The sequence below is a fragment of the Eurosta solidaginis genome, chromosome 2 (assembly GCF_040869045.1).
Source record: "Eurosta solidaginis isolate ZX-2024a chromosome 2, ASM4086904v1, whole genome shotgun sequence".
NCBI classification, from domain to species: Eukaryota; Metazoa; Arthropoda; class Insecta; order Diptera; family Tephritidae; genus Eurosta; species Eurosta solidaginis.
This window is the reverse complement of record NC_090320.1, coordinates 45,138,598-45,165,686: the sequence shown is the minus strand read 5'-3', so window position 1 is coordinate 45,165,686 and position 27,089 is coordinate 45,138,598. Positions and strand designations below refer to the sequence as shown.

The following is a 27,089-nucleotide window of genomic DNA, read 5'->3' as shown; positions in this document are numbered from 1 at the left end:
ACCTATAGAACTATGGCCCACTCCCTCTTAAAATACTCTTTGATACCCTCCATTTGATACACATGTCATACAAACACATTCCAGGGTTACCCTAGGTTCATTTTCCTACATGGTGATTTTCCCTTATTTTCTCTCCATAGCTCTCAACTGAATATGTAATGTTCGGTTACACCCGAACTTAGCCTTCCTTACTTGTTTATTTTATATTTATCTTAAAAATCGTTTAGGTATGTACATCTGTTCACTATATATTTCTTATCTTTTACATCCGATTATTTGGAGATTACGAACGGGGTAAGATTATTGTTCAGCCCCATTCATGAAAGGTATGAAGTCTTCGGCACAGCCGAAGACAGTCCCGTCCTTACTTGTTTTTTTTTTTTTTAATTCAGTATTTTTTTATTAGTTTAATGTAAATAATATTAGAATTTTTTTTATTTTTCTATTTTTTTTTATCCAAAACTTGATAGCTGACATCTTTTGACGTTTGATAAATTAAAATTTTTCCATAATTACTGTTTTGTTTGACATAGAAAAAAATAGTTAACACTCGTTTAAGAGAAAAAAATTTATTATTTATTTAAAAAAAGATTTCAGCACTAAGCTAATTTAATTATTTATTTATTTTCTTCGAGAAAAAATTATGTAGAATTAGAAAACAATTTAGGCAATTTAATAAGTTGAATTGTTTACACTAATAACTTTGTGTGTACACAGCTGTGAGGTTATATACTAAGTAGTAATACCTGCCACTCCCACTAAAAACTAAATGATAGTAAAAACCTACACAAAGTGCCCCCTCCAACGATTAGCTCTTTGACGGGTCCGGTGCTGTGGGATATATGTACATACCTAACCATCTTATCAAGAGGTACAAGGTCCCGAATTGCACCAGGCCTAAGCTAGGAAAGGTGACCCTGCAGAAGACATCATGCACAAAATTTCTAGGAATTATTCTAGATAGTTAGTTGTCGTGGAAGCTCAACGTGGACAAGAGAGTGAAGAAGGCCTCAACATATTATGCAAGTAAAATTATGCTGGAGTGTACGTGGGTTTTATCGCCCTCTCCCTCTCATTGGGTATTTACAATGATTTTAAAACCTATCCACTACCATGGAGTCGTTGTTTAGTGAACAGCTACAAAAAAAGAGCCTACCTCAAAAATTAGGGGGGTATGCAGGCTCTCAATGCTTAGCATTACGGAAGCCCTGAAAATAACCACGACGGCTGAAATGTATGGCGTTCTACACATTCCACCTGTAGACCTGGTGTCAAAGAACATAGCGTTAACAACTGCAATAAAACTCATTTCCTTAAGCGCAGATCAAATGGGCATAGTAGTATAGCGCCATCAATTGCAGGACGAGCAGAATACCGAGTTCTCTACAAGCGCTTCGATGGTTCTCTTAGAGCCAAAATAGAGGTGGATGGTTTGCGCAAGGATGCCAAAATAAAGGACGGGCGATACACGTTTATACCAATGGATGCAAAGAAATATAAATAAACAGATCCTACAAGCTTCCAAATCACTATAGCGTTTTTCAGGCAAAACAGGTAGAAACACTTGAAGAAATATTGACAGTCAAGCAGCAATTAAGACATACGTCTAAGTATATTGGGTCCCAGGCAATATGCGAATAGATGGGAATGAAAAAGCGGATGAGCCAGCTAAAAAGGGCGCGTCCCTCGAAGCTTGTACCGCAGACGCTTCAATCAGATTCTTCGAGATTGAAACAATGCGAGAGTTGCGCATTATCGACAAAGCAGGGAACTTTTGTTATTGTAGCGATAAGGCCACTCCCCAAAGGCTTTGGGGAGTGTTATCGATGTTGATAGTCCTTTGCCGGATGCAGATCTGGTACGTTCCGGTACCAATCTCGACCATCTCGGGAACGATTTGGTATAGCCACATGCGACCTTCTAGGCCATACCTCCCTCCCACCCCCTAGATCCATGAGGAGTTCGCGGTCGCCAGAGCCTCGGCTGTTAATGAAACAAGATTCGCCACGGATATGTGAGGTTGACAATTGGGTTAAAAAAGCTATATATTGCACTGGCAACCCCTTGAATCAATTTGGTATTTAGTCGCCTCTTACGACAGGCATACCTACAGTGGGTATATTTTAACCCGCAGAGGGAAAGCATGGAAGACGTGAAACCAAACGTGAGGCTGCAAAGTATTGAAGATCATGTGCATGTCTTACAGCTTTAGTCTAACAAAGTTACTTTTATCATTGAAAGAAAGGGTATATAGGTTATTGATAAGTATTCTGACTGGACACTGCCTTCAAGCGTCACTTTCCTTAAACTGGTTCTATTCAGTGAAAGCAAATGTACTTAGTGCGGAATAGAGGAGAAAACGAACGAACACGTTTTGTGTTCGTGCCTTACAATCGCTGGGCTCAGACTCCAGCTATCATATCTAGAAGTAGAGCGTGTACCTACTTGTAGGGCGCCCAATGTATGGTGAAATCAATTATAGATACCAAAAACTGATTCGTTAGCTAAAATAATGAAAGCCAGTTGATTTACCACTCACAGAATCACACTTATTGCCGCTATTGTACTGAGTTTGGGTTCGTTCATAGCAATACTATGCGTAGTTTATGAAATAGTAAATTTTAATTGTTATATATTTCAAAACTTGACAGGCTAGTTCTTATTTTAAGTAACTGTCATTCTAGAGCTAAATATAAGAAATTGTCAAAAAACGTTGTAGCCCCATACGTTTAGAAGTATCTGAGGTTATCGCTTTCCAAAACATAAAACTGTGATTTTAGGCATGAATATACATATATAGATATGTCAATATGGGTGACGAAGAGAAGGTATTTTACTGGAATTTTATCCCTGCTTAGAGTGTTAACCTAACGGGATCTTTTAGGATGCCATTTCCGTTCGATATCCAACACCGCGGTATTTGCAGTATCTTTCGTCTGGTTGATAGTGAATGTCGTCTTCTAGAGTGCTTGTGCTCCGCCTCAAGTATTAAAAGCTGACGATAATGCTGGTATGTTGGTAGGATAGCTGTGACAAACATCACCCAAGTAGCTATTAAAAAACTGTCTTTTTTTAAAAATTTTTAAACGGTTAGTTAAACCATTTCAAAAAATATATCAAATTTATATTAAAAATAACAACCTTCTTCGCTTTTTAATTTTAGCAAATCGGACGTTATATACGGCGAGAAGAGATAGCATTAATCGCACCGGAAGCCAATAAGGTAAGTTTTGACTGCTTTGTAAAATTTAAGCGAAATTTAGTTAATCATTTGACCTCTGAAGTTGGTTGGTTGGTTGGAGTGGCGAGTCCCAATTGACTCCAGTTATTGCTCGTGCACCGTTTTGATACCACAACTCGCAAGTTATCCAATAAAAGAGTGTTTTTAGAAGACTAATGAGAATTTTCAAGCGCTTCAGGGAAACCCGTCCACCTATATCCATCCCGTGGGATTTATAAATTTGAGAAGCTCTCCCGGCCTAACATCCTTGAGTTCTGGAAGGCTTTCTAAAAAGGGCTTTCCAAGAAACTTTATTCTGCTTCGACAGTGTGCTGGGTATTCACACAGCAGATGGTCAACTGTTCCCTCCGCCTGGGGACAGAACCTCTGAAGTACTCTTGAAAGAATTTCAAGAGTAATTTTTATTTTATTTTAGTAAACCTTAAAAAGGCAAGCTATTTGTAACATTGTGTACTCGGTTGGCATTTCGTTCCTATAGCAAATTTTACAAAGGGGTTTGCCGATTCAGCTTATGTTACTTAGAGTTAAACAGCCTGGCTATGTTATATCGGATCTCGTCTAGTCCTTTTTTTCTGTCCCTTGATTGGCATTAAGGGCACAGGTGCATCAAAGGATTGTCTGCTGGGCTGCTTGGTTTAGGACATTTTAGTCTTCCTCACAACATTGAAAACTTCCGTCTCACTGTGTATGTGGTGCACAGTGTGCCTTATAAATTATGAGCAAAATTGGTTGCAACTTTGTTGGATCCTCTATGATCTTGTTAGTCAAATCATTTGCTCCATTTTTGTCGTGCTTTGTCGGATTGGACAAAGATTATACAGTAGCTTAACTGCAATGGGGGTACTACTTCGGCTTGGCACTTTGAAATTACTATGATGAAAGAATGTGAGGCTGCTTCCGTCACCTCTCCCTCAAGGTTTTCGGTCATTCACAACTTGAGGCTTGAATAAATATGCCACTGGCACAGAACTGGACTTTAACAGGCCTATGCGAACTGGTGCTCGCACCGGTGGCCACACTATTGCTGGCAAGGCAGCTGTAGCCAAAGCATTGTTCAGACATTGCAACACAGCCGTTTTTGTGCTGACATCTGCATAATGCATTACCTTCAATACCTAAACTGCGGCAGAGGATCAGTTATTCGCGTATCAGTCGTAGCTACAGAGGGACGTTTGTAGGTTTTCTGTCAAGAGCTGGATGTAAAAGTCAAGTTCAAGGTGTGAAGGGGGAAGGAAAAAAATTTATATTTTGGAAAGATGTCAAAGAGAAGAATGAAAGGTGAATAAAAGGGTAGGAGATACGAGAGGGTAAAAGGAAATTTGAAAGCAGAATTCAAAAATCGAGAGCTTACAATTCACATTTCTCTTACAGTTAAAAAAACGCGAATCTTACTTTAAAATAGTAAAATCTTGTATTCTTTTTTACAGAATCATCCATATATTTACATCAGCGAACAGCAAAATAGCAGTGGAAATTTTTGCTAAAATCAATTCGATATTTTCAGAAAAAAAATCCTTTAATTGTTGCTAAGACAATGCAAACTCAAAAACATTTTCGAAACCGATTCGAAAATTTTTCGAAAATCCCGAACATTTTATTTGGAGTTCTCGGAATTTTTTGGAGAAAGGATTTTGTCCAAAATCAATGCGAGTTAGACCTAAACTGATTGGGCAACAAAAGTGCATGCTCAAAAAAAGAAAAGTTAAAAATTTTCGAAAAATTTTCTCGAATATTCCAAATCTTTTCAAAAACGTTTCCGAAATTGGTTTGCATAATTTTTTTAAGGTTAACTTAATTTAATAATAAACTTTTTTTCTAATATTGAAAATAAAAAAATAAATATACATATATATATTAATTGGCGAAATTTGACAAAAATGTTTACTGCTCTTTTTCTGTTCGCTAGTGTATTTATACGTGCAAGCTCCACTAAACTTTTCTTCTATCTTTTCATGTTACAACTTTGCCTGTTCATCATTTATGTCATATACAACGTTAACAAACAATAACAACAACACAACTGCATGAAAATATTTCACTAACTCAATTGAAACTGTCAACTACACGTGCGTTGCGTGTTTTTGTGTGTGTGTTCGTAAACTTTACTTTGCCAAACTGAAAACATCACTACCACAAACAATTCAAACAACGCAACCATTGCAACCAACAAACACGCAAAAACCGCACAACTCAATACCGCAAACATTGTCCAAAAATTGGAAATGCACGAAAATAATGCAACATAGCTAAACACGGCAACAAATCAAAAACAACAAAGCAGATCACAAGAGCACATTATTGACATACGAAGCAACTGCGCTGGCAACAACAATCAAAACACAGAAAATGGCAACTTAATTAACAACAACAACAGCGAAACAAAGAATGTCAACACTTTAGCGCCTCAAAAATTCTTTTCCAACAAATCAAACAACCTCAGTCGCAACAATAACATTAGCAACAACAATCAAAACACGGGCAAAATTACTACAAGTAACATTAGCAACTCTACGGTGCAATTGAAACCTGTGAAAGGACGTAGAGCCACTGCGTTACCTAGTGAAGCGCCAAACTTTGATATAGAGCAGCAAACCGATGTGAAACAAGAATGCAGCAAAGTGGTGGGTGATGCTGCCGCAAAGCACAAAGGAAATCGGACGGCACAACATGTCAATGATAACCAGATTAATGGTACTAAATATAACTCCAACTATAACCCGGATACTCCCACCACTCCCAGCTCAGCGCATGCCGTTCATTTCTTCATTGGTCATCAACTGGCACCTGCAGCAGCACATGAAGAGGATACGGTATCGGGGGATTCTTTGGATGTTGGTAGTTATCGTAGCACAACAGAGGTGACAGTGCATAGCGCACAACAACAAAATACCAGTATAAGAGCAAACAAGTCCAGCAGCTCACTTTCACATTTGACGCCAACGAGTAATGAAGCAACCACATACCGCAACTCTAACCGCATTAAGTGCGTTGCATCATCACCCAACTTATACGGCCCACAAACGGAACATAAATCTAAAACGAAATGTTGGCGAAAAATGCGCAACACCGGTAGCACAAACAACAATGAAGCACTTGCGAATGATGTACATATACCAATACCACCGCCATTGCCACCAGAACCGCTTACCACAGCTGCATCGTCTGCTTCGTTGATTTCGTTGCGTAGCAACAAAGCGAAACGTAACTCTGCGGCTGCCACAAGTAGTAACACGGCAACACCGCAAATCGAGGAAGGTGGAATTAGTGCCAATGTGGAGTTTGCTACACCGGCGTTCAGCTATAGCACCGGCGATGCAGGAAATTACACAACGCATAGTGCAACAAATGATAAAGTAAGCGAAATGAAATGTTTGAAAGACTGCAATTTCGAGGGAAATCATATATTATATACTTAGTTGCAGATTTTTTATTTTATATAATTTGAAATAAAATTTTGGTTATAATTTTTGAAAATGCTGGCGCGATTCGGAAATTTTTTCCAATTTTGGTGTTTTTGCCAAATCTTTTTCAGACATAGAAATAAGATTAAAAAATATCAGAACTAAAACAGTTAATGATAAAAAAGGAAAAACTTTTAAAAATATAGCTTCCATAAATTTTGCTGTCTGAAAGTTGCATAAGAAATTTTCCTTTAAAAAATTGGAAAAAAACAAAATAATTTTATTAAATTCAAAATTTTATTTAAAAAAAAAAAGGTATTTTGAATATGTCCAGTTTTTTTTTAGCATCAAAAAACTAGAATTTTTATCCCATAACATAAAAATATTTGCAAAAAATAGTTCTTTATATATTTCGAATTTTTAATTTATGAAAAATAAACTTTCTTAATTTTTATATATTTTTTAACTCCAAAAATTATCATTATTTTCTAAAAATTCAAATATTTTTGTATTTATTATTTAAATTTTTGTAATCGAATGAAAAAAACCGATAAAGCCACTTTTTTAGAAACGAAAGAACACACAAACAAAAGTACTAAGGCTTCTATTAAACATCAAAAACGAAAAATATGCTTAAAAATCGATTTTTTTTAATATGTGCAAGTTTTCTTTTTTTCACAAACATCAAAAATATAAACTTTCTATGCTTGAACATAAATTTATAAAAAAAAAAATTGTATATACATAACCAAAAAGAACTTTTCAATTTCCAAAATATATGAACTCGCAAAGAAATCTTTATATATATTTTTTAACATCAAGAAGAAAAGTTTATTCTTAAAAATCAAAATATTTTTGTATTAAATATTAAAAATTTTTTAAATGCGTAATAGCTATTAGTTTATTTCCAAAAACGAAAAAACACGCAGAAACAAAATTATTTACATTTTCTACTTAATATTTATAACTTTTCTAAAAATTTAAAATGAAATGCGATGCCAGAAAAATATTTTTTGTTTTTGTAATAACAAAAAAAGTAAAATTTTTGTTCCAGAACATGAAAAGACTGCCTTAATATTTATATTAAATATTTCCAATTTTTTAAATTAATAAATATTAAATATTTTTGTTCTTTAATTTTCAAAAACGAAAGAATATTTAAAACAAACTATTTTTGCGCACTTCAATTTTTTTCCAAAAATCACTGCCTAAAATTTTATATTATGTAAATATTTAATTAATAAAAATTAAATATTTCTTTCTTAATTTACAAAAACGAAAGAATATTTGAAAAACAATTTTTAAGAAATTACTTTTTTTTTAAACATCAAAACAGTTGAGTTATTATCTTAAACAACAAATTAGTAACAAGTTTAAGGTTTCTTTCATACATGATTTTTTTTTTATTTTAATTATCGTTATACTTAATATTTATAACTTTTCTAAAAATTTAAAATGAAATATTATGCCAAAAAAATATTTTTTGTATTTGTTTTTGTAATAACAAAAAAAGTAAAATTTTCGTTCCAGAACATCAAAAGACTGCCTTGAAATTTCATATTAAATATTTCCAAATTTTTTTTATTTAGAAATATTAAATTTTTTTTCTTTAATTTCCAAAAACGAGAGAATAATTAAAACAAACTATTTTTGGGAACTTCAATTTTTTTCCAAGAATCACTGCCTTAAATTTTATATTAAATATTTCCAATTTTTTTAATTAATAAATATGAAATATTTTTGTTTTTATTTACAAAAACGAAAGAATATTTAAAAAACTGTTTTTAAGAACTTCAATGTTTTTTTTAAATATCAAAAAACACGCAGAAAAACATTATTTACATTTCGTACTTAATTTTTATAAATTACATAAAAATTTAAAACGAAATACCATGCCAAAAAAATATTTTTTGTTTTTGTAATATCGAAAAAGTAAAATTTTTGTTCCATAACATCAAAAGACTGCCTTAAATTTTATATTAAATATTTTCAATTTTTTAATTAATAAATATTAAATATTTTTTTTTTAATTTTCAAAAACGAGAAAACATTTAAAACAAACTATTTTTGCGAACTTCATTTTCTTTTCCAAAAATCACTGCCTTAAACTTTAATATTAAATATTTCCAATTTTATTAATTAATAAATATAAATTTTTTTTAATCTACAAAACGAAAGAATATTTAAAAAACTATTTTTAGAACTTAAATGTTTTTTTTTTCAAACATCAAAAAACACGCAGAAAAACATTATTTACATTATTACAAAAATTTAAAACGAAATACTATGCTAAAAAAATATTTTTTGTTTTTGTTTTTGTAATATCGAAAATGTAAAATTTTTGTTCCATAACGTCAGCACTGCCTTAAAATTTCATATTAAATATTTTTTTTTTTTTTAATTTTCAAAAACGAGAGAATATTTAAAAAACTATTTTTAGAACTTAATTTTTTTTTTAAACATCAAAACAGTTGAGTTGTCATCTTAAACAACAAGTTAGTAATAAGTTTAATGTTTCTTTCATACATGATTTTTTTTTTATTTTAATTATCGTAAATAGTGTTTTTTTCTTTAATTAACTTTACATACCAAAAATTATTTTTCAGTTTCACTCTCCCGTTTTAATTTCTTGTTTTAGTATACAAAATTTACTTTACGATGCTGGGAAGAAAAGTTTGAAATTTAAATAAAATATTTTTAATTTCGATTTTGAAAATCAAAAAAGTTTCTCATGAAAAGCATTTGCGACAGTGAAACACATTTTCGTGAAATGAAAAAAAAAACGAAATAAAAATATAAAAATTACCAAATACTCTGCGCTATGAAAATGCAAACAACAAAAAAAATTTATTTTAAAAAAACATAATTTTATAAAATTGTAATATCTACTAAAACAAAATATATTATTGAATATATATATATATATTTAAATGTCATAAAAATGTCAAAAAAACTTTATTAGGATTCTGAAGAAAATTTGCACTTTATGATTACAAAAAATTGTCAATCTTAAAAAAAGATAAATAGGGCGTTAAAATTCCAAAAATACATACTGTTGGTTTTTACCTTATATCAGGTAAACTTTTTTTTTATTTTGAAAGAAAACTTCCAATACCAAACTAACTTTATTCATTGGAAAGAGCCTAGGTTGGCTTTTTTTCTCAAAGCAGTTTTGGCAAAGGGACATCTTCAGTGACTTTCTTTGTTGGAAAAGCAAAGGCTTTCAAATACAAAATTGCTTCGTATGCAAAAAAAAGTTAGAAAATTTCCTAACACTAAAATATATTTTCATTATTGCAATACAATACTCGTACATCATCATCGCATCAGCAGTCATTGAACTCCACAATACAACGTCGCAGAGAAGATTTTGTATTATTTTTGTTTTCATCTTTTTTAATAAACTTCCCAAAAAATTTTCCGATTGAATTGTTTTAAGAAAATTTTTACGAAATGCATAAAAATTGCAAAACCAGCGCGTGAGCGAAAATAAAAAAAAATTGGAAGAAATACCCGAAGCATTAATCTATCAAAATTGTTTTACCATTTGAACTAGCACTTTGTTTGCAAAATTTGTACGTTAAACGCAACTGGGTATACAAAAAAAAAAAAAAACACGAGTTAAGATCGTTATTGTATATAAGAATGTTTGGCACTGCGTTTATTAGTAAGGATATACATACTTAGCGAATGTAATTGACATCGGCTTCAGTACTCTAGGTAAATATGTTTATCAATTTGTGTCACTTTTTTGGTAAATTTGCCAGCAAAGTTTTGTTAACAGTTCGTTGCATTTACGAGGATTTTTCATTAACGTTGGCGCGTTCGCTAACAATGCGTTGGATATGAGATGGGAAAATCAACATAATAGCTTTGCCACAAATGAGTTTTGAAAAGTGTATATTACGAGTACAGTTGGTTGTTAGTTGGCCAACTATATTGTTGACATAGGCTTTGTGGTGCTTATGAGTAGAGCTTTTGTGCTTTCATGCGTGTGAAAGCTTTGTGTGTACTCAAGCTGACGGTTGCACGATGTGCTCATATAGGAGTTTTTGTGGGTTTCATTTCAAATTTTATTTGCAGAGTAGTTTTGAATTTGTGTTGGAAATACAGGTGAGATTAAGCGGTGAATGTCCGATGACAAATATTTGTTAGCCGAAAAGTGTTTTAAAAGCAAATCCAAAAAAATACATTTTAAATTCAACCTCTTTTTCAAAAGGTACAAAGTAAAGAATATGCAGTGAAGCGAAAGTTCGATAAATTATCAAAAATCTTTTAAAACAAAAATTTTCCCAAAAATTTTTTTAATAAAAAATTGTCAACAAAAGAATTTTTTTTCAAAATCACTGTAGAAACAATTTTTTTTAAATTATCTTAGACAAATAAAAACAGTATTCGAAACAATGTTTGGCAAAAATATTCAAAGAGAAATATTGCTAAAAAAAATTTTAAGAAAAATTGTTGCTTGAAATGTACTAATCTAATCTTTTTCAAAACTTTTTACTCAAAACGGTACAAATTAAAGAAGAAGCAATGAAGCGAAGGTTCGATCACATATCAAAAATCTTTTAAAACAAAAATTTTCCGAAAAAATGTTTCCATAAAAAATTGTCAACAAATGAAAGTTTTTTTTTTTCAAAGTTTCTTCGAAATAAACTTCCAAAAAATTTACAAAAAAATTTCTACAAATTGAAAAATAATTACAAAACCAAATTTTGCCATTCTAAGAAAAATTGTTGCCTGATATTTGCAAACTGAATCTTTCTCGAAAAAATGTTCAAAACAATATTTAAAAAAAAAAAAAAAATTCTCAAGCCGAACATTTTGTTCAAAAAATAATTAGTTTAAGTAACAAAAAACAAACAATCAATCCTCAAAACTCTTTCGAAACAAAGGTTTATCAACAAAAAAAATTTTAAATCCAAATTTTCCAAAAAGTAAAATAAAGTATTTATTTTACAATTAACAAAACAAATTCAAAATAGTTTAACAAAAAATTAAAAACAGTTTCAACACAAAATTTTTTCCAAATAATTTTCAACCGGAAATTTTGTGATACCTGTTTCCACGTAAAAGTAACAATCAACTATAAAAATTTTTAAAAAGAGAAATTTAGTCAAAAATATTTCCAAGAAAAAATGTTGCCGAAAATTTTCAAATTAACTCTACTCTTAAAAGTAAATTCTAAAAAAAAAATAAAAAAAAATCAAATAAAGAAAATGATTGGCCAAAGGAAGAAACCCCAAACAATCTTTCACAAAGAATGTTGCCGAAAAAAAAAACTTAAATACAAATTATTAAAAAGTAAAAAAAATATTTGTCGTACAATTGAAAAAAACAAAGCATTTCAAAAATTAAAAGATAAAGTTTTTAAATATTTCCAAACAATTTTTTACAAAAAAAACTTCCAAGCAAAATTTGTTCAAAAAAATTTATAATAATTAAACAATAAATAATTTTCCATAATTAGCAAAACAAGATTTGCCAAAAAAAATTTAAAAAGTTTTTTTCAAAAATAAAAAATTTTAAAACAATATTTTGCAAAAAAAATTAAAAATAAAAGCATTTTTTTTTAATTCTAACGCATAAAAAGTTAAAAAACACGAAAGGAGCACTTATTTTTATATGTTTTTGCGGCTATTGCTATTTACTTAAACACTTCTTCGCACTAAACCACCTTTTCATCTTTTTACTCAGAAGTTAATTTTTCGATATGTCGTTTTCAATTTGCCGTATTTTTGATTTCTGTAGCTATCCTTGTCCTTGTCGATCTGAGAATTCAAATTTTTATTCAACCTGCACATTACTCATACAGGGTCATCTTGCATCTAATCTTAAATGGATTAACAAATTAAAGTCAACCTAACAAAAAAACTATCAAAGAAAGAAAACTCAAAACATTTAAACTCAAATTTACTATTATTTATAAATTGAATTATTTGAAACTATTTTAATTAACCTCATACTTAAATTTTTTGATCTACAGTGCAGCAGCGAGCCGCAATTCTTCACTTTGGACGAGATGCTTAACCTCAGCACATACTCATCTTTAACAAGACAAAGTGAGATCCTTCGCGATTCCGGCGTGCAAGTCGCGGTAATATTATGAATATTTTTTTATCCTCTAACTAATGAAAATAAGTATAAACTTTCCGAGCAGGATATCAAAGTTATTGTAGCTTAGAGGTTCGTTTCTAGGCTTTTTTATACGAAATGGTCTTAATATTAAATATCATAGTTGGGGTTTGTATTACATCGGCCAAGGCTTTTTATACGAAATGGTCTTAATAGGAGGAGGGATAAAAGCTGTCCATCAAAAAAAAAAACACTGTTTCTAACTTTGTGATAAGGGGTTGGGGAAAGACTTAGTACCTCTGGGTTCCCTCAATTGGCAGCATCAAAGAAGATGAGCTACCGTTTCTATACATCTCATTTGACCTATATGGTCCCCGATTTTTATTTTTTGAACTATTTTGTTGACTTGCTAAGTTTAAACCTTAGGAAAGTATATGAGTATCGTTGCTTTAGGGAATGCAAATGGTGAATTGAAAGGTATTAGCGCTCTTAACTGTCTGAGAATATGAATATTTCTGGACTCTTTCATTCTGTATAGTAACATAGCAGAAGCGTCACGCATTTCATAGTATCCCAGTCAATTCTAGCAGCATAACTGTCTACCACATAGCACCAATTGAGAATCAAAAGTGTTTGTATGCGTCCTTTATTTATGGGAACATCAAACGAGCTTTCGCCACAAAACTTCCTTTAGCTTCCTCCATAATACGGCATAGTAATTAGGACAGCTTACATATATGACGTTTAGTACCAGCTTGGAAGGAAAATACAATCTTCTTTTGGAAACTTATAGGTCCGAAATTTTTATAAGGCCCAGTACAGCTTTCATATATAAGGTCTGACCTTCGATTGATAGACGAGTCTTGGTGACCCCAATAATTCCAGCAGAACGCTCATTATCCACTTCCGGTCAAAAGGATATCGCTACTTTGCAAGCGCTGGTGTCCGCTCAGCGTTTTTTTAGCTGGCTCGAAGCCCATCTGTAGAAGAGCAGACCACAGGTGGCCAGGGAAAGTCCGCATCGCTGCAGCGATCTTTATGGTTAAGTCTTATATTCATGCGCACTAGGAGGTCCGCATGACCCAGACATAATTAATATTAAAATAGCTCGCCCAACCAGAAGCGAGGTCAGAAATTCCTTAACCACCATCGATGGCTCTACAGCTGAGTTTGGGGCCTTAATATCCACTTGGCTATAGAAGTAGATGTTGAATTATCCAACCGCAGTAGCAGTTTCCCATCCACCTGGAGCTGCTCACAGAAAGCCTATCCAACTTCGATCCATCCGTGATCTCATATTAAATTCTTTCCCAGTTCTTCTCTCGGGAGGTTGACTGCTCTGTAGTTATTGTCACACAAAAGTACGTATTGTGGGGATGAAGACAAGTATGGTAAGAATGTTTTAATGCTCTAGAAGAGAAATCCCTAAGCCCGTGTCACGAACACAGGTCATTGACTGGGTGACAGCCGCTGTTCCCGCAATATACACCATATGCATGTTCAGCATGACAATCAATTACAAACAATAACCAAGCCACTCCAAAGTTTTTGAATGAAACGTCGAGAGGGCAGTTAGATACCTACCCTATCTAGTTCAGTGCTTCCTTTCATATGCTACACACATATATGTGCACATTGTTTATACTTTTATGTTAATATATGTGGCTATTTATATAACAGAAATAAAGAGATTTTTTTTTTCAAAAACGCAGAATAATACCCTGACACCGAAGGAGAGTGATATCAGTGACATACCGCAAGCTCATCGCCCTGAGGGTGGACTGATATTCATACGTCCGAATATACCAGCCAAAAAGGATGTTCATATACAGTTTATCGAAAAGGATGATAAGTAAGAGAAATTTTCATCGAACTAACTACTATCACAAACACATACAGCAGCGAACACGAGAATAAGACTGCAAAATATTTTAAATTTTTATAAATGGTGTTCTTCTTTTTTTACTTTCGATAATTTGAGAAAAACTTTTAGAAACTTTGTAACTGAAACTGCGCAAACTAATATGTAAAATATTATTGAGAAAATTCGAATATTCGAAAAAAAATTTTAAGAAGCTTTCGAGCCTTTTATGTATGCGTGTGTGTAACGGAATTTTTGAGTATAATTTTCGCCGATTTTCAGGAGTTTTATTCGTTAGAAACTTTACGCACATATTGAGGACCGATAACAATGCAATACTTTTATGGCGGTGTGCCATAAGGTTAATGGACAAAAGTTCAATTGACCCTATGTGCACTCCTAATGGCCATTAGGTCAATTGAAGTTTTGCAAATGCATCAAGAACCGATAACAATGCAATAATTTGATTAAGGTGCCACAAGGTCAACGGACCTAAGATCAATTGATCTTATGAACACTTTTAATGGCCAAAAGGTCAATTGAATCTTTGCACACGCATCAAGGACTGATGACAATACAATAGTTCTTTGGTGGGGTGACATAAAGGCATGGGAAATAAAAAGTCAATTAACACACTTCAAACTTTACGTACATATCAAGAGCCGATGATAATGCAATAATTTGATAGCAAGGTGCCACAAGGTCAACGGACCTAAGACCAATTGATCTTATGAACACTTCTAATGGCCAAAAGATCAATTGAAGCTTTGCACACGCATACAGGGCTGATGTGTTGGATGACATAAGGTCAACGAACATAAGGTAATTTGGCTCTATGAGCACTTCTAATGGCCAAGGTTAGTTGAAACTTTGCGCACCTTTTAAAGGACCGATGCCAATACAATAATTTGGTCAATTGCCTTATGACCACTTCCTATGTTCAATTGAAACTTTGCGCACGTATCAAGGCAATAAGTCGATGGTAGGGTGACATAAATTAAACGGACATAAGGTCAATTGACCTTCTGAGAAACTGGTAACTCTAAATACAAATTTTGAAATTTTCGTAATTTTTTCGAAAACAGTATTGCGATAGGTATAGTTTCAGTTACAAAATTGGGGAGGTTTTTTTTAAACTATCAAAAATTCGAAAGAAAAAATTAAATTGATAAAATCTCATAAGAATTGTCACTGCTATTATCGTGTTCAGTGCCGTACATAACAAATTCGCACAATTTAAAAGTCTTCGTCATCAGACTATTATTATGTCCATGGCTTAACTCGTAAATTTCAACTCATCGTGTGACTTCATTTTTCCTTCAACTTTATATGCAGCACACGCAACCTCATACGTAAAGCCATCGAACGTAATGATTTCCTCAACAATTACATGGACAAGGAGCGCAAAGAAATGGTCATCGATGCAATGGAGCCAACCTTCTACAAAAAAGACTCATTCATCATACATCAAAATGATGAAGGTTCGGAAATTTATGTCTCAGAGACAGGCTATTTTGAAGTAATCAAAGGTGGTAAGGTGGTGGGTGGTTTTGGACCGACGACCGTATTTGGTGAATTGGCAATACTTTACAATGCCAATCGTTTAGCATCGGTGCGAGGTATGTGAAAAAAGAATTTAGCTACGATTCCTAACAAATTTTTTTTATGTTTTTCATTTTATATTTTTGCAAACTTAGCAACAACAAATGCACGTGTTTGGAAAATTACACGTGAAACATTTCGCCAAATTATGGTGTTGTCTGAGTCAAAGGAGCGTGATGAAAATTTAACATTTTTACGTGCGGCACCATTTCTTAACGATTTGTCTGATGAGGTGCTCAATAAAGTTGTTGATCTGCTGCAGCGCGTAAGTGTGCACTGATTATAAAAAGTGTATTTCATTTCGAAAGCTTCATTTTTTAAAATAATTTTTCACTTACAGAAATACTACGAACCAAATGCATGCATTGTGCGCGAAGGCGAAGTTGGTAATGACTTTTTCATTATACGTGGCGGCACAGTGACTATTAAGAAAAAAAATGAGCATAATGTTGAACGTGTGGTGGATAGACGAAAGCGTGGTGATTATTTTGGTGAGCAAGCCTTGCTCAATGCAGATCGTAGACAAGCGAGCGTGTATGCTGATGCGCCAGGCACGGAGGTGCTTAAATTGGATAGAAAGTAAGTGAGCTTTTAAAATTTTTAGCTAAAGCTTTCGGTTGTTTGCAAAAGCAAGGGCAAGTTATTTGCGGTAATTCTTCGACTAAATAGTTTTGACTGAATTGAGCTTTTAAAAGTTTTTGGCAAATGATTTGTTTACACTCCGTTTTTATCTTTCTGAAAAATAACAATTTCTTCTTGATGTATTAGTTACTGTGAGCTTTTTAAAAAACTAAAAAAACGTATATCCTTTTGTTTAATTCGGGTAAGTAAGCTTTAAAAGCTTTTAATAAGAGCTTTCAGTTAATAAAAAACTGTGGCAAGTTTTGCGTGGTATTGTTTCGACAAAATATTTTTTGTTGCATTGAACTTTTTGAAAAGCTTTCAGCAAACGGTTTTTGCGCATTTTTTTTTCAAGTTTTTTAAAATAAATATATTTTCCAATATTGTGTGTACATACATATGAGTAACTGCGAGCTTTTTTACCAATCGACCGCAAAGTGGAAGATCGCTCTAGCTCAGCTATAGGTTGGAAAGCGCCTTATTTCCGAATGTTAAAGACTTAAGCTTCAAAAACGACTCTAATTCCTTAAACATGACTAAAATAAAGAAAATATCAAAGCCTCTTTCATGTTTCTCTTAGCAAGTTTTTTGTCAGATAAAGACAACTTTCAATTTACATCACCAATTTATTAAATGATGTAAGCTTTTACAACGGAGCAGCAGTGTTTTAAAGGGCTTTTGAGTGAACCTTTTTCAGCCTATTTTATAATTTTAAGCTGGTATAGTATCGCACAGCATCAGAATATATTTTATGCATCACTCTTTTTTTTCGTGAAAGCACAGACTGCTTTTAAAAGCTTTGGTGTCACGCTGAGAGCTTTTTTCCAAAAATGTTACCTAAATAGTATGCTTCAAAATTTAAATATAATCGTGTGACATCAAAACTTATTTTAGGATTTTTTTTTTTTTGTGGAAAAACACACAGCTTTTAAAAGCTTTTACTTTACGCTAAGCGCTTCTTTCAGAAAGTAAGTTTAAAGTGGCGTGTTGAAAATTTTAAGAAAAGTCTGAGCGAAAAAATATTTTAATAAGGTAACAAACTAAGCCTTTGAAAGCTTTCATATTACCTTGGCATAAACTTATAGCTTTGATATAGAAAGTTCAAAAGCAAATATTTCCAGAGCCTACATAGTTTTTATAGCAACACTAGGCTGAAATATAACATAAAAGCATCTTTGATTAATAAAATCTTTGAAATATTTTAAAACCAAACGTTTTTTATGGTCCTGACAGATTTCCTTTAAGCTTTTTGTATGCCAGGAGATGTCTGGTTAGAATAAAAATTAATTTTTTGAGATAGAAACCAACAATTTAGATACTTCAGGTGGTATACTATTTTTCACTTAGTACATATTGAACTTTTTAAAGCTTTAGCATTGCATTGACGGAGCTTTTGTCACAATGTATTTGACATGAGAAATATATGCTAATGCGTGTAACCTACGTTCAGCGCAGTCCCTTTTTAAGTACATTTATTTACACTTTTAAAAAATTAAAAATTTGCTCCCAACAGAGCTTTTATCAGCTATTTGGGCACCATACGACAACTGCACGAAAAACCTGAGCTACGTAAATCGGCTGAGCGCAAACAAAGCGCAAGACGATCCGAATTTGATAACGAATACGCTGGTATACAATTAACTGATTTGAAGAAGGTAGCAACATTAGGAGCTGGTGCTTTTGGCTGCGTAGATTTAGTAGCATATAAAGATAAAACATTTGCAGTAAAAATTCTCAAAAAAATAGATGTGATCAAACAAGATCAGGTGGAGCATGTGTATAGCGAAAAGCAAGTGATGATGCAGTGTCGCAGCTCGCCTTTTATAATTGAGTAAGTATTACTTTTATAGACACGTATTATAGAGCTTTTGAGCTTTCATAAGCTAACTTCAACATTTTTGTATTTCAAGGTTGTACAAGACGTTCCGCAACGAAAAGTTTGTTTACTTTTTGATGGAAGCTTGTTTGGGTGGTGACGTTTGGACTGTTATGTCACAGCGGCGATTTTTCGATGAAAAAACTGCCAAATTTATAGCTGGTTGTGTGGTGGAAGCTTTCGACTTTTTACATTCACTTAATATTATTTATAGAGACTTGAAGCCAGAAAATTTGATGTTAACGACGGACGGGTATTGTAAGTTGGTGAGTTGGGTATTAATTTCTTTATATAAAACAAAATTTTTCGTGTAATATGCTCTTTGCTCTCATAGGTCGACTTCGGTTTTGCGAAGCATATACCACTCAATCAAAAGACCAACACCTTTGCTGGGACACCAGAATATGTTGCTCCCGAAATTATCCTCGACCGTGGTCATGATCGCGCTGTCGACTATTGGGCCTTGGGTATACTCATTTTTGAATTACTCGTAGGCAGAACACCATTTCGTGGACAAACTCAAATTAAAATCTACCAACAGATATTGGGTGGCATTGATGTTATACAAATGCCATCGAAAATACCGCGCACTGCGCAGAATTTGATAAAACATTTGTGTAAACAATTACCCGCAGAGCGTTTGGGTTATCAACGGCGTGGCATATTGGATATAAAAAAGCATAGGTAAATGCCCTTATTTTAGAAAAATATTTTTGTTAAAAAAAAAAAACAGTAATACTAGTAAAAAAATTTGCATTAAGCAATGCGAAGCTGTCTTGCTAATTGAATATAATATTGTTATAATAGTCAACAGCGAAAGCATTGCTAAAAACGCACTGCTAAAAATCCAATGTTACTAGTTAAGCTCTGTTGAACGCACCTAAAAATATTCCACTTCATTTGAATAAAAAACAAATGTTATACATGTAAATAACTGTGTATAAAAGGAAAGCACCAAAAAATGCAATTATTAGAGAGAAATTACAAAGCGTGCAGTGAGGCATTCATGATTAAATAAAACAAAAAACTGTTTAATTCTTTCAGCTGGTTTGAAAGTCTCAATTGGAATAAACTGAAAAACAAACAACTCCCTTCACCAATAAAGCGTCCCATAACAAGTAATACTGATCTGCAATATTTTGGACCACCTGGCGAGGAGAATGACTATGAGCCACCCGATGAGACAAGTGGCTGGGATATTGATTTTTGATTAGTAATAAACAATTTAAAACTAATTAAATTCACAAAAAGCAATTTATTAAGACAATTTTCCAATAGATTTTAAATATTTTGTATGTTTATAACAATATTTAATTTAAGTGAATTATTGATGAGGAGTGAACCACGATGCAATGTAAGAATATACTACAATTTTCATGGATATTCTAGCTGGACTACAAGTACCATGCAAAGCTATTTAGGTGCTAGTTTACGATATTCTTAAGGTTTGAAACCAGGAGGCAGAAAAATAGTAAAAAAAAAATGTAATCTTAATCTTAATCTAAACTTAATAATATTATAAATGCGAATGTTTGGTTGTTTAGATGATTGGATGTTTGGATGCCCAGCCGTTTGTTTTTGTGACTCAATCACGCAAGAACGGCTGGACGGATTTGGCACGCATAAAACCAATCGTCTAGAAGGCTGCACTAGTTATATTTTTTTGAAAAGGGGGAAGGTCCGCGGACCCTGTGAACAGTTATAATTTTATTATTGTATTTTTTCGTCTTTAGACAATAGTCTTCTAGCAGCAGTTTTTTCGAAAATAGAAAGAATTACTTTTTAATAATTTTTACACATTATAACTCTACGTTTACTGCCCTTCGCCAACCTTACAAACTCAATAGGTAAAAAAATAAGTCGAGGGCTTACAAAGTAAGTAGTGACACCCTCCGCCGGGTTTCGGGACCCTGTCAAGGTAACTTCTGGATTTTTTCGGGTTCTTCCGGCATAATTTCTGGATGGATTTCGGGACCCGTATGGGATCCGGTTAGTGTCATTTGGGGAATTTTTTGTGAAGCTATTTCGTGATCATTTGGGGACCCCTCAGGGATCATATCTGGATGGTTTTTGGGATTTCTCCGGGATCCCGTCTGGATCATTTCGAGACTATTTTGGTATCATTTTGGGACCCTTCCGGGATCATTTAAGGGCTCCGCGAAACCGGTTTTTCAGCACACATTCCTTTTTAAATTATGAGCTTTTATGGCCATGAATTTGCTGCAAATTTTTCGTAATTAAAATTCAGTATGTCTTATTTTTAATATCTAACAGAGCTTTTTCGTTCTATTTTTGATTTTTTTTAAATGAATCCTGTAACGAACTGTTACAAACCATAATTACACTTTTTGTAATATTTTAACCAACTAAATACCCGAAAAAGCAAAACTATTTTCATCTAAAAAATTATCTTTGATTTAATTAATTTTAGTTTCACTTTGTTCTATGAATAGTAATTCCTTCACCCCTGTCATATCAATTAATTTAACTTAAAAACAAAACGTATTTTTTTTTAACTCGAAAAAACTGTGTTGTACTATTCGCGTAAGCGTGCCTTTCAAGCTCATTTAGTTATTTTTTTAACTTGATAAGCAGGATAACGTGAATAGACCATATATTTTATTTTCCCCTTGCGGACAAGACCGCGGGTAATGGCTAGTAATATTATAAATGCGAAAGTTTGGATTTTTGGGTGTTTGTGTGTCCAGACGTTTGTCTTTGTGACTCAATCGCACAAGAATGGCTGGACGGATTTGTATGAATGGGGAGGTCCCCGCCCCCTAGGAACAGTTATAATTTAATAATTATATTTTTTTGTTTTTATGACTGAATCACGACAGAACGGCTACACGGATTTTGATGAAATTTGGGACACAGAAAATAGTATACTGGCGAAATTTTTTTCGAACATTGAAAGGGGAGGGAGGTGTCCCACGATCCCTTCGAATAATTATTTTTTAATAATTTTTACACATTATAACTTTACGTTTATTGACCTTCACCAATATTACAAACTCAATGGGTCAAATAAGTCGAGGGCTTATAAAGTTAGCAGTAACACCCTCCGCACGCTCCTCACCCCCTCTGGTACAAAATCTATAAATTGTTGTATCTCAATATAAGTTTTCTCCCAAATCAATAATTTTTGGTATCTGGCTCTGGCAGATCGAGACCTAAACAATTTTGGAAAAACGGTCAGTGGTGCTCTCCTTCTCTTCCCGCCATTCGCCATCCATCAATTGTGTTTATTAGCACGCTTTTATTAGTTTTACCTGTATGTTTGTTTGTTTGTTTGTAACTCTTCACTCGCTTCAACGCGCCTGCTGCTTTATTAACATGCCTTTATAATTAGCTTCACCTTATTTGTAATCCATCAGGGTCATATCGAGACCCTTCCGGTATAATTTCTGGATGGTTTTCGTGGTCCCGTCGGGGTTACGTCGGGACTGTTTCGGGATAATTTGGGGACTCTTCCCGTATATTTTCTGGATGATTTTCGGTATCCGTCTGGGTACCCGTCAGGATCATTTCGTGACTATTTGAGGATCATTTTGGGACCCTTACGGGATCATTTCTGGATAATTTTCGGGATCCGCCCGGGATCCTGTCGGGGTTATTTCGGGAATTTTTCAGGAGAATTCCGAGGTCATTTGGGATCCTTCAGGGATCATTTATGGGTGTTTTCGTGATCCCGCCAAGCTCATGCGGGACTGGCATCACTTCTGGATGGTTTTCGGGATCCGTCCGGGATTATTTCGGGAAAATTTGGGGATCCTTCAGAGATCATTTCAGAATGATTTGCGGAATCCGTCCGGGATTCCGGCGGGTCATTTCGTGACTTTTTTCAGTCAGGGTCATTTCGGAGAATTGTTGGGACTAATCCGAGATCAGTTGGGGTTTCTACCGGTTTCATTTTTGCATGTCTTTCGGGATCCCGTCAGAGTTATTTTGGGAGTTTTTATGGGCTATTTCGGGATCATTTGGGACTCTTCAGGGATCATTTCTGGATAGTTTACGGAATCCCGTCGGGGTTATTTCGTAACTTTTTCTGCGTTTATTTCGGAATAATTTGGGGAACCTGAAGGCATCAGTTCTCTGGATGGTTTCTGGGATCCGTCCCGGATTATTTCGGGAAACTTTGGGGATCCTTCCGAGATCATTTAATTTTGGGACTTTCTCACGTCAGGTTCATTTCAGAAAATTGTTGGGACTATTCTGAGGTCATTTGGGGATTCTTCGGGTTTCATTTTTGGATGGCTTTCGGGATACCGTCAGGATTATTTCGGGATCATTTGGGGCCCCTTCACGGTTATTTCGGGACTATTTCGGAATAATTTCGGGAGCCTTGCGGTATCATTACTTCAATGTTTTCGGGATCCCGTCTGGGTAATTTCGGGACTATCTCGGGACAATTTGGGGACCCTTCCGGCAGCATTTCTGGGTGGTTTTCGGGATCCGGTCGCGATTCCGTCATGGTCATTTCGGGACTATTGCGGGATCATTTGGGGATCTTTCCCGGATCATTTCGGGCTAGATTGCGGAATCGGGGACGGTCGGGGTTATTTTGGGACTATTTCGGAATCATTTGGGTCTCCTCAAGGATAATTTCTGGATGGTTTTCGGGATTTTTCCAGGCTCCCGTCGGGATAATTTCGGGACTATTTTAGTTAATTTTGGGTCCCTTCCGGGATCATTTAAAGACCTTTCGAAACCGGTAGTTCAGCACACGTGCCTTTTTAAATTAAGAGCTTTTATGGCCATGGACTTTCTGCACATTATTCGTAATTAAAATATGGTATGTTTTATGTTTAATATCTATCACAGGGTTTTCGTTCCATTTTTGAAATTCACGTTAGCCTGCTTATCAAGTTATCTGTTTAAAAATCATATTTTTTTAATGTATTTTGTTTTTGTAATAGAGCAAAAAAACAGAACTAAATGACATGAAAACCGGATAGGATAACTATATGATCCCGAAATTATTAAGGAAAAGCCACAAAATCATCCAGAAATGACGTCGGAGGGGTCCCAAAATAATCCCGAAATAGTCCCGAAACGACCCTGACCGGATCCCGAAATACATCAAGAATTGATGCCAGAAAGGTCCCCAAATGATCCCAAAATAGTCCCAAAAATGTGCCGAAATGACCCTGACGGGATGCCGTACGGATCCTGAAATGATCTCAGAAGGGACCCCAAATTATCTTGAAATAGTCCAGAAAAAGTCACGAAATCACCCCGTCGGGATGCCGGACGGATTCCGAAAACCATCCAGAAATTATCACTGAAGGGCCCCTAAATGATCCAGGAATACTCTCGAAAAGTCCCTATATAACGCTTACTGGATCCCGGACGGATCCCGAAACCTATCCAGAAATGATGCCAGTAGGGTCCCCAAATAATCCCGAAATACCCCTGATGGATCCCAGATGCCTCCCGAAAACTATCGAGAAATGATCACAAAAAAGTCCCGAAATGACCCTGACGGGATACCGAAAACTATACAGAAATGATCCCGGAAGAGTCTCAAAATGATCCCGAAATAGTCCGGACTTATTTGACCCATTGAGTTTGTAATATTGGTGAAGGTCAGGATACGTAAAGTTATAATTTGTAAAAATTATTAACAAGAAATTGTTTGCGTGATTGAGTCACAAAGACAAACGTCTGGACATCCAAGCATCCAAACATTCGCATCTATAATATTACTAGTCATCACCCGCGGCGCAGTCCGTAAGGAGAAAATAAAGTATATGGGCTATTCACGTTATCCTGTTTATCGAGTTAAAAAAATAACTAAATGAGCTTGAAAGGCACGCTTACGCGAATAGTACAATACAGTTTTTTCGAATTAACAAAATACGTTTTGTTTTTAAATTTAATTAATTAATATGACAGGGGTAAAGAAATTACTATTCATAGAACAAAGGAGTCAAGCTATAATTAACTAAAATCAAAGATAATTTTTTAGATGATTTAGTTGGTTAAAATATTACAAAAAGTGTAATTATAGTGGTAATAGTTCGTTGCAAGATTCATTTAAAAAAGTCAAGAATAGAACGAAAAAGATGTGTTAGATTGAGAATAAAACATACCGAATTTTAATTACGAAAAATTAGCAGCAAATCCGTGGCCATAAAAGCTCATAATTTAAAAAGGAATGTGAGCTGAAGTACCGGTTTCGAAGAGTCCTTAAATGATCCCGGAAGGGTCCCAAAATGATACCAAAATAGTCCCGAGATGATCCCGACGGGATTCCGGAGAAATCCCGAAAACCATCCAGAAATGATCCCTGAGGGGTCCCCAAATTATCGAAATATTTACGAATTGACCCTGACGGGATCCCGAAAACTATCTAGCAATGATGCCGGAAGGGTCCCCACATGATCCCGAATTAGTTCCGATAAAGACCCGAAATGACCCTGACGGGATCCCGGACTGATCTCGAAAACCATCCAGAAATGATTCCGGAACAACCCAAATGATCCCGAAAAAGTCCCGAAATGACTATGACTGGATCCCGGACGGAACCCGGAAACCTTCCAGAAATGATGCCAGAAGAACCCAAATGATCCCGAAAAATCAGGAAATTACCCTAACGGGTCCCGAAAACCATAAAGTAATAATCCCGGAAGGGTCCCGAAGAGATCGCGAAATCACCCTGACGGGATCCCGGACTGATCTCGAACACGATCCAGAAATGATGCCGAAAGGGTCCTCAAATGATCGCGAAATAGTCTCAAAAAATTCCAAAACTGACTCTGACGGGATCGCGAACGGATCCTGAAATGATCTCAGAAGGGCCCGCAAATGATCTTGAAATCGTCCAGAAAAAGTAACGAAATGACCCCGTCGGGACGCCGGACGGATTCCGAAAACCAGGAAGGATCGCCAAATTATCCCGAAATAATGTCGGACGGATCCCAGAAGCCATCCAGATATTACCCCTAAAGAGTCTCAAAATGATCCGGAAATCACCCCGACGGGATCCTAGATTGACTCTGACAACCATCCAGATCTGATACTGGCAAGCTCCCCAAATGACCCCAAAATGAACCCGAAATAGCCCTTGAAGGGATTCCGGAAACCATCCAGAAAGGATCCCTGAAGGGTCTCGAAATGATCCCGAAAAAGTCCCGAAATAAACTTACGGGATTACGGAAGAATCCCGAAAATCATCCCGAAATGATGCCGGAAGCGTCCCCAAATGATCCCAAAACAGTCCCGAAATTACCCTGACGGGATCCCGAAAACCATCCAGAAATGATCCCGGAAGGATCCCCAAATTACCACGGAATACTCTCGAAAAAGTCCCGAAATAAACAAGACGGTATCCCTGATGGATCCAGAAAACTATCCAGAAATTTTCCCGTTGGGCTCCCAAAATGATCGCGAAATAACCCTGACGGGCACCCGGACGGATCCCGAAAATCATCCAGAACTTATACCGGAAGACTCCCCAAATGATCCCGAAATAACCCCGATAGGATACCGAAAACCACCGAGAAATGTTCCCGGAAGGATCCCAAAATGGTCCCGAAATAAGCCTCAAGGGATTAAGGACGGATCCCGAAAACTATCCAGAAATGGTACTATAAGGGTCCCTAAATTATCCCGGAATAGTCCGAAATGACCCTGACGGGATCCAGAAATTCTCTCGGAAGGATACCGAAAATTTCCCGAAATAACCCCGACGGGATCCCAGATGGATCCCGAAAACTATCCATATATGATCGCGAAAATGTTTCGAAATGACCCTGACGGATCGCGAAAATCATCCAGAAATGATGCCGGAAGGGTCCAAAAATCATCCCGAAACTACCCGAACGGGATCCCGAAAACCACCCAGAAATGATCCCGGAAGGATCCTCAAATGATCCCGGAATAGTCCCTAAAAACTCCCGAAATAACTCCGACGTGATGCCGGACGGATCCCGAAAACTATACAGAATATATGCCGGAATACACCCCAAATGATCCCGAAAAAGTGCCGAAATAACCCTGACGCAATCCCGAAAGTCATCTAGAAATCATACAGGATCCCGAAATAATCACGGAATAGTCCCAAAATGATACCGAAATAGTCCCTAAAAACTCCCGAAATAACACCGACGGGATGCCGGACGGAGCTCGAAAACCATACAGAAATTATGCCGGAAGACACCCCAAATTAGCCCGAAAAAGTGCCGAAATAACCCTGCCGGAATCCCGAAAGTCATCCAGAAATCATACAGGATCCCGACCGGATCCCGAAAACCATTCAGAATTGATCTCAGAAGGGTACGCAAATGATTCCGAAATAGTCCATAAAAATTCCCGAAATTACACCTACGGGATGGCCGACGGATCCCGAAACCCATCCAGAAATGATGCCGGAAAGGTCCCGAAATATTCCCGAAATGATCCCGAAAG

At 35.1% G+C, this 27,089-nt stretch overlaps 1 protein-coding gene across 9 annotated transcripts in view; it reads left to right on the top strand.

Moving 5' to 3' along the window:
- LOC137239645 (cGMP-dependent protein kinase 1) overlaps nt 1-24,767 on the top strand; it is a 48,937-nt gene extending 24,170 nt beyond the window's left edge. For all 9 annotated transcript variants that reach the window (XM_067765187.1, XM_067765183.1, XM_067765182.1 and 6 more), the window contains 11 exons: nt 3,164-3,223; nt 5,488-6,594; nt 12,629-12,739; nt 14,430-14,569; nt 15,914-16,197; nt 16,276-16,445; nt 16,521-16,759; nt 18,315-18,632; nt 18,712-18,943; nt 19,012-19,361; nt 19,722-24,767. In XM_067765187.1, coding sequence (XP_067621288.1) covers nt 3,164-3,223; nt 5,488-6,594; nt 12,629-12,739; nt 14,430-14,569; nt 15,914-16,197; nt 16,276-16,445; nt 16,521-16,759; nt 18,315-18,632; nt 18,712-18,943; nt 19,012-19,361; nt 19,722-19,887 — 3,177 coding nt within the window. In that variant the 3' untranslated portion in view covers nt 19,888-24,767. The remainder of the gene's footprint in view (nt 1-3,163; nt 3,224-5,487; nt 6,595-12,628; nt 12,740-14,429; nt 14,570-15,913; nt 16,198-16,275; nt 16,446-16,520; nt 16,760-18,314; nt 18,633-18,711; nt 18,944-19,011; nt 19,362-19,721) is intronic.
- Nucleotides 24,768-27,089: the final 2,322 nt, after the last annotated feature.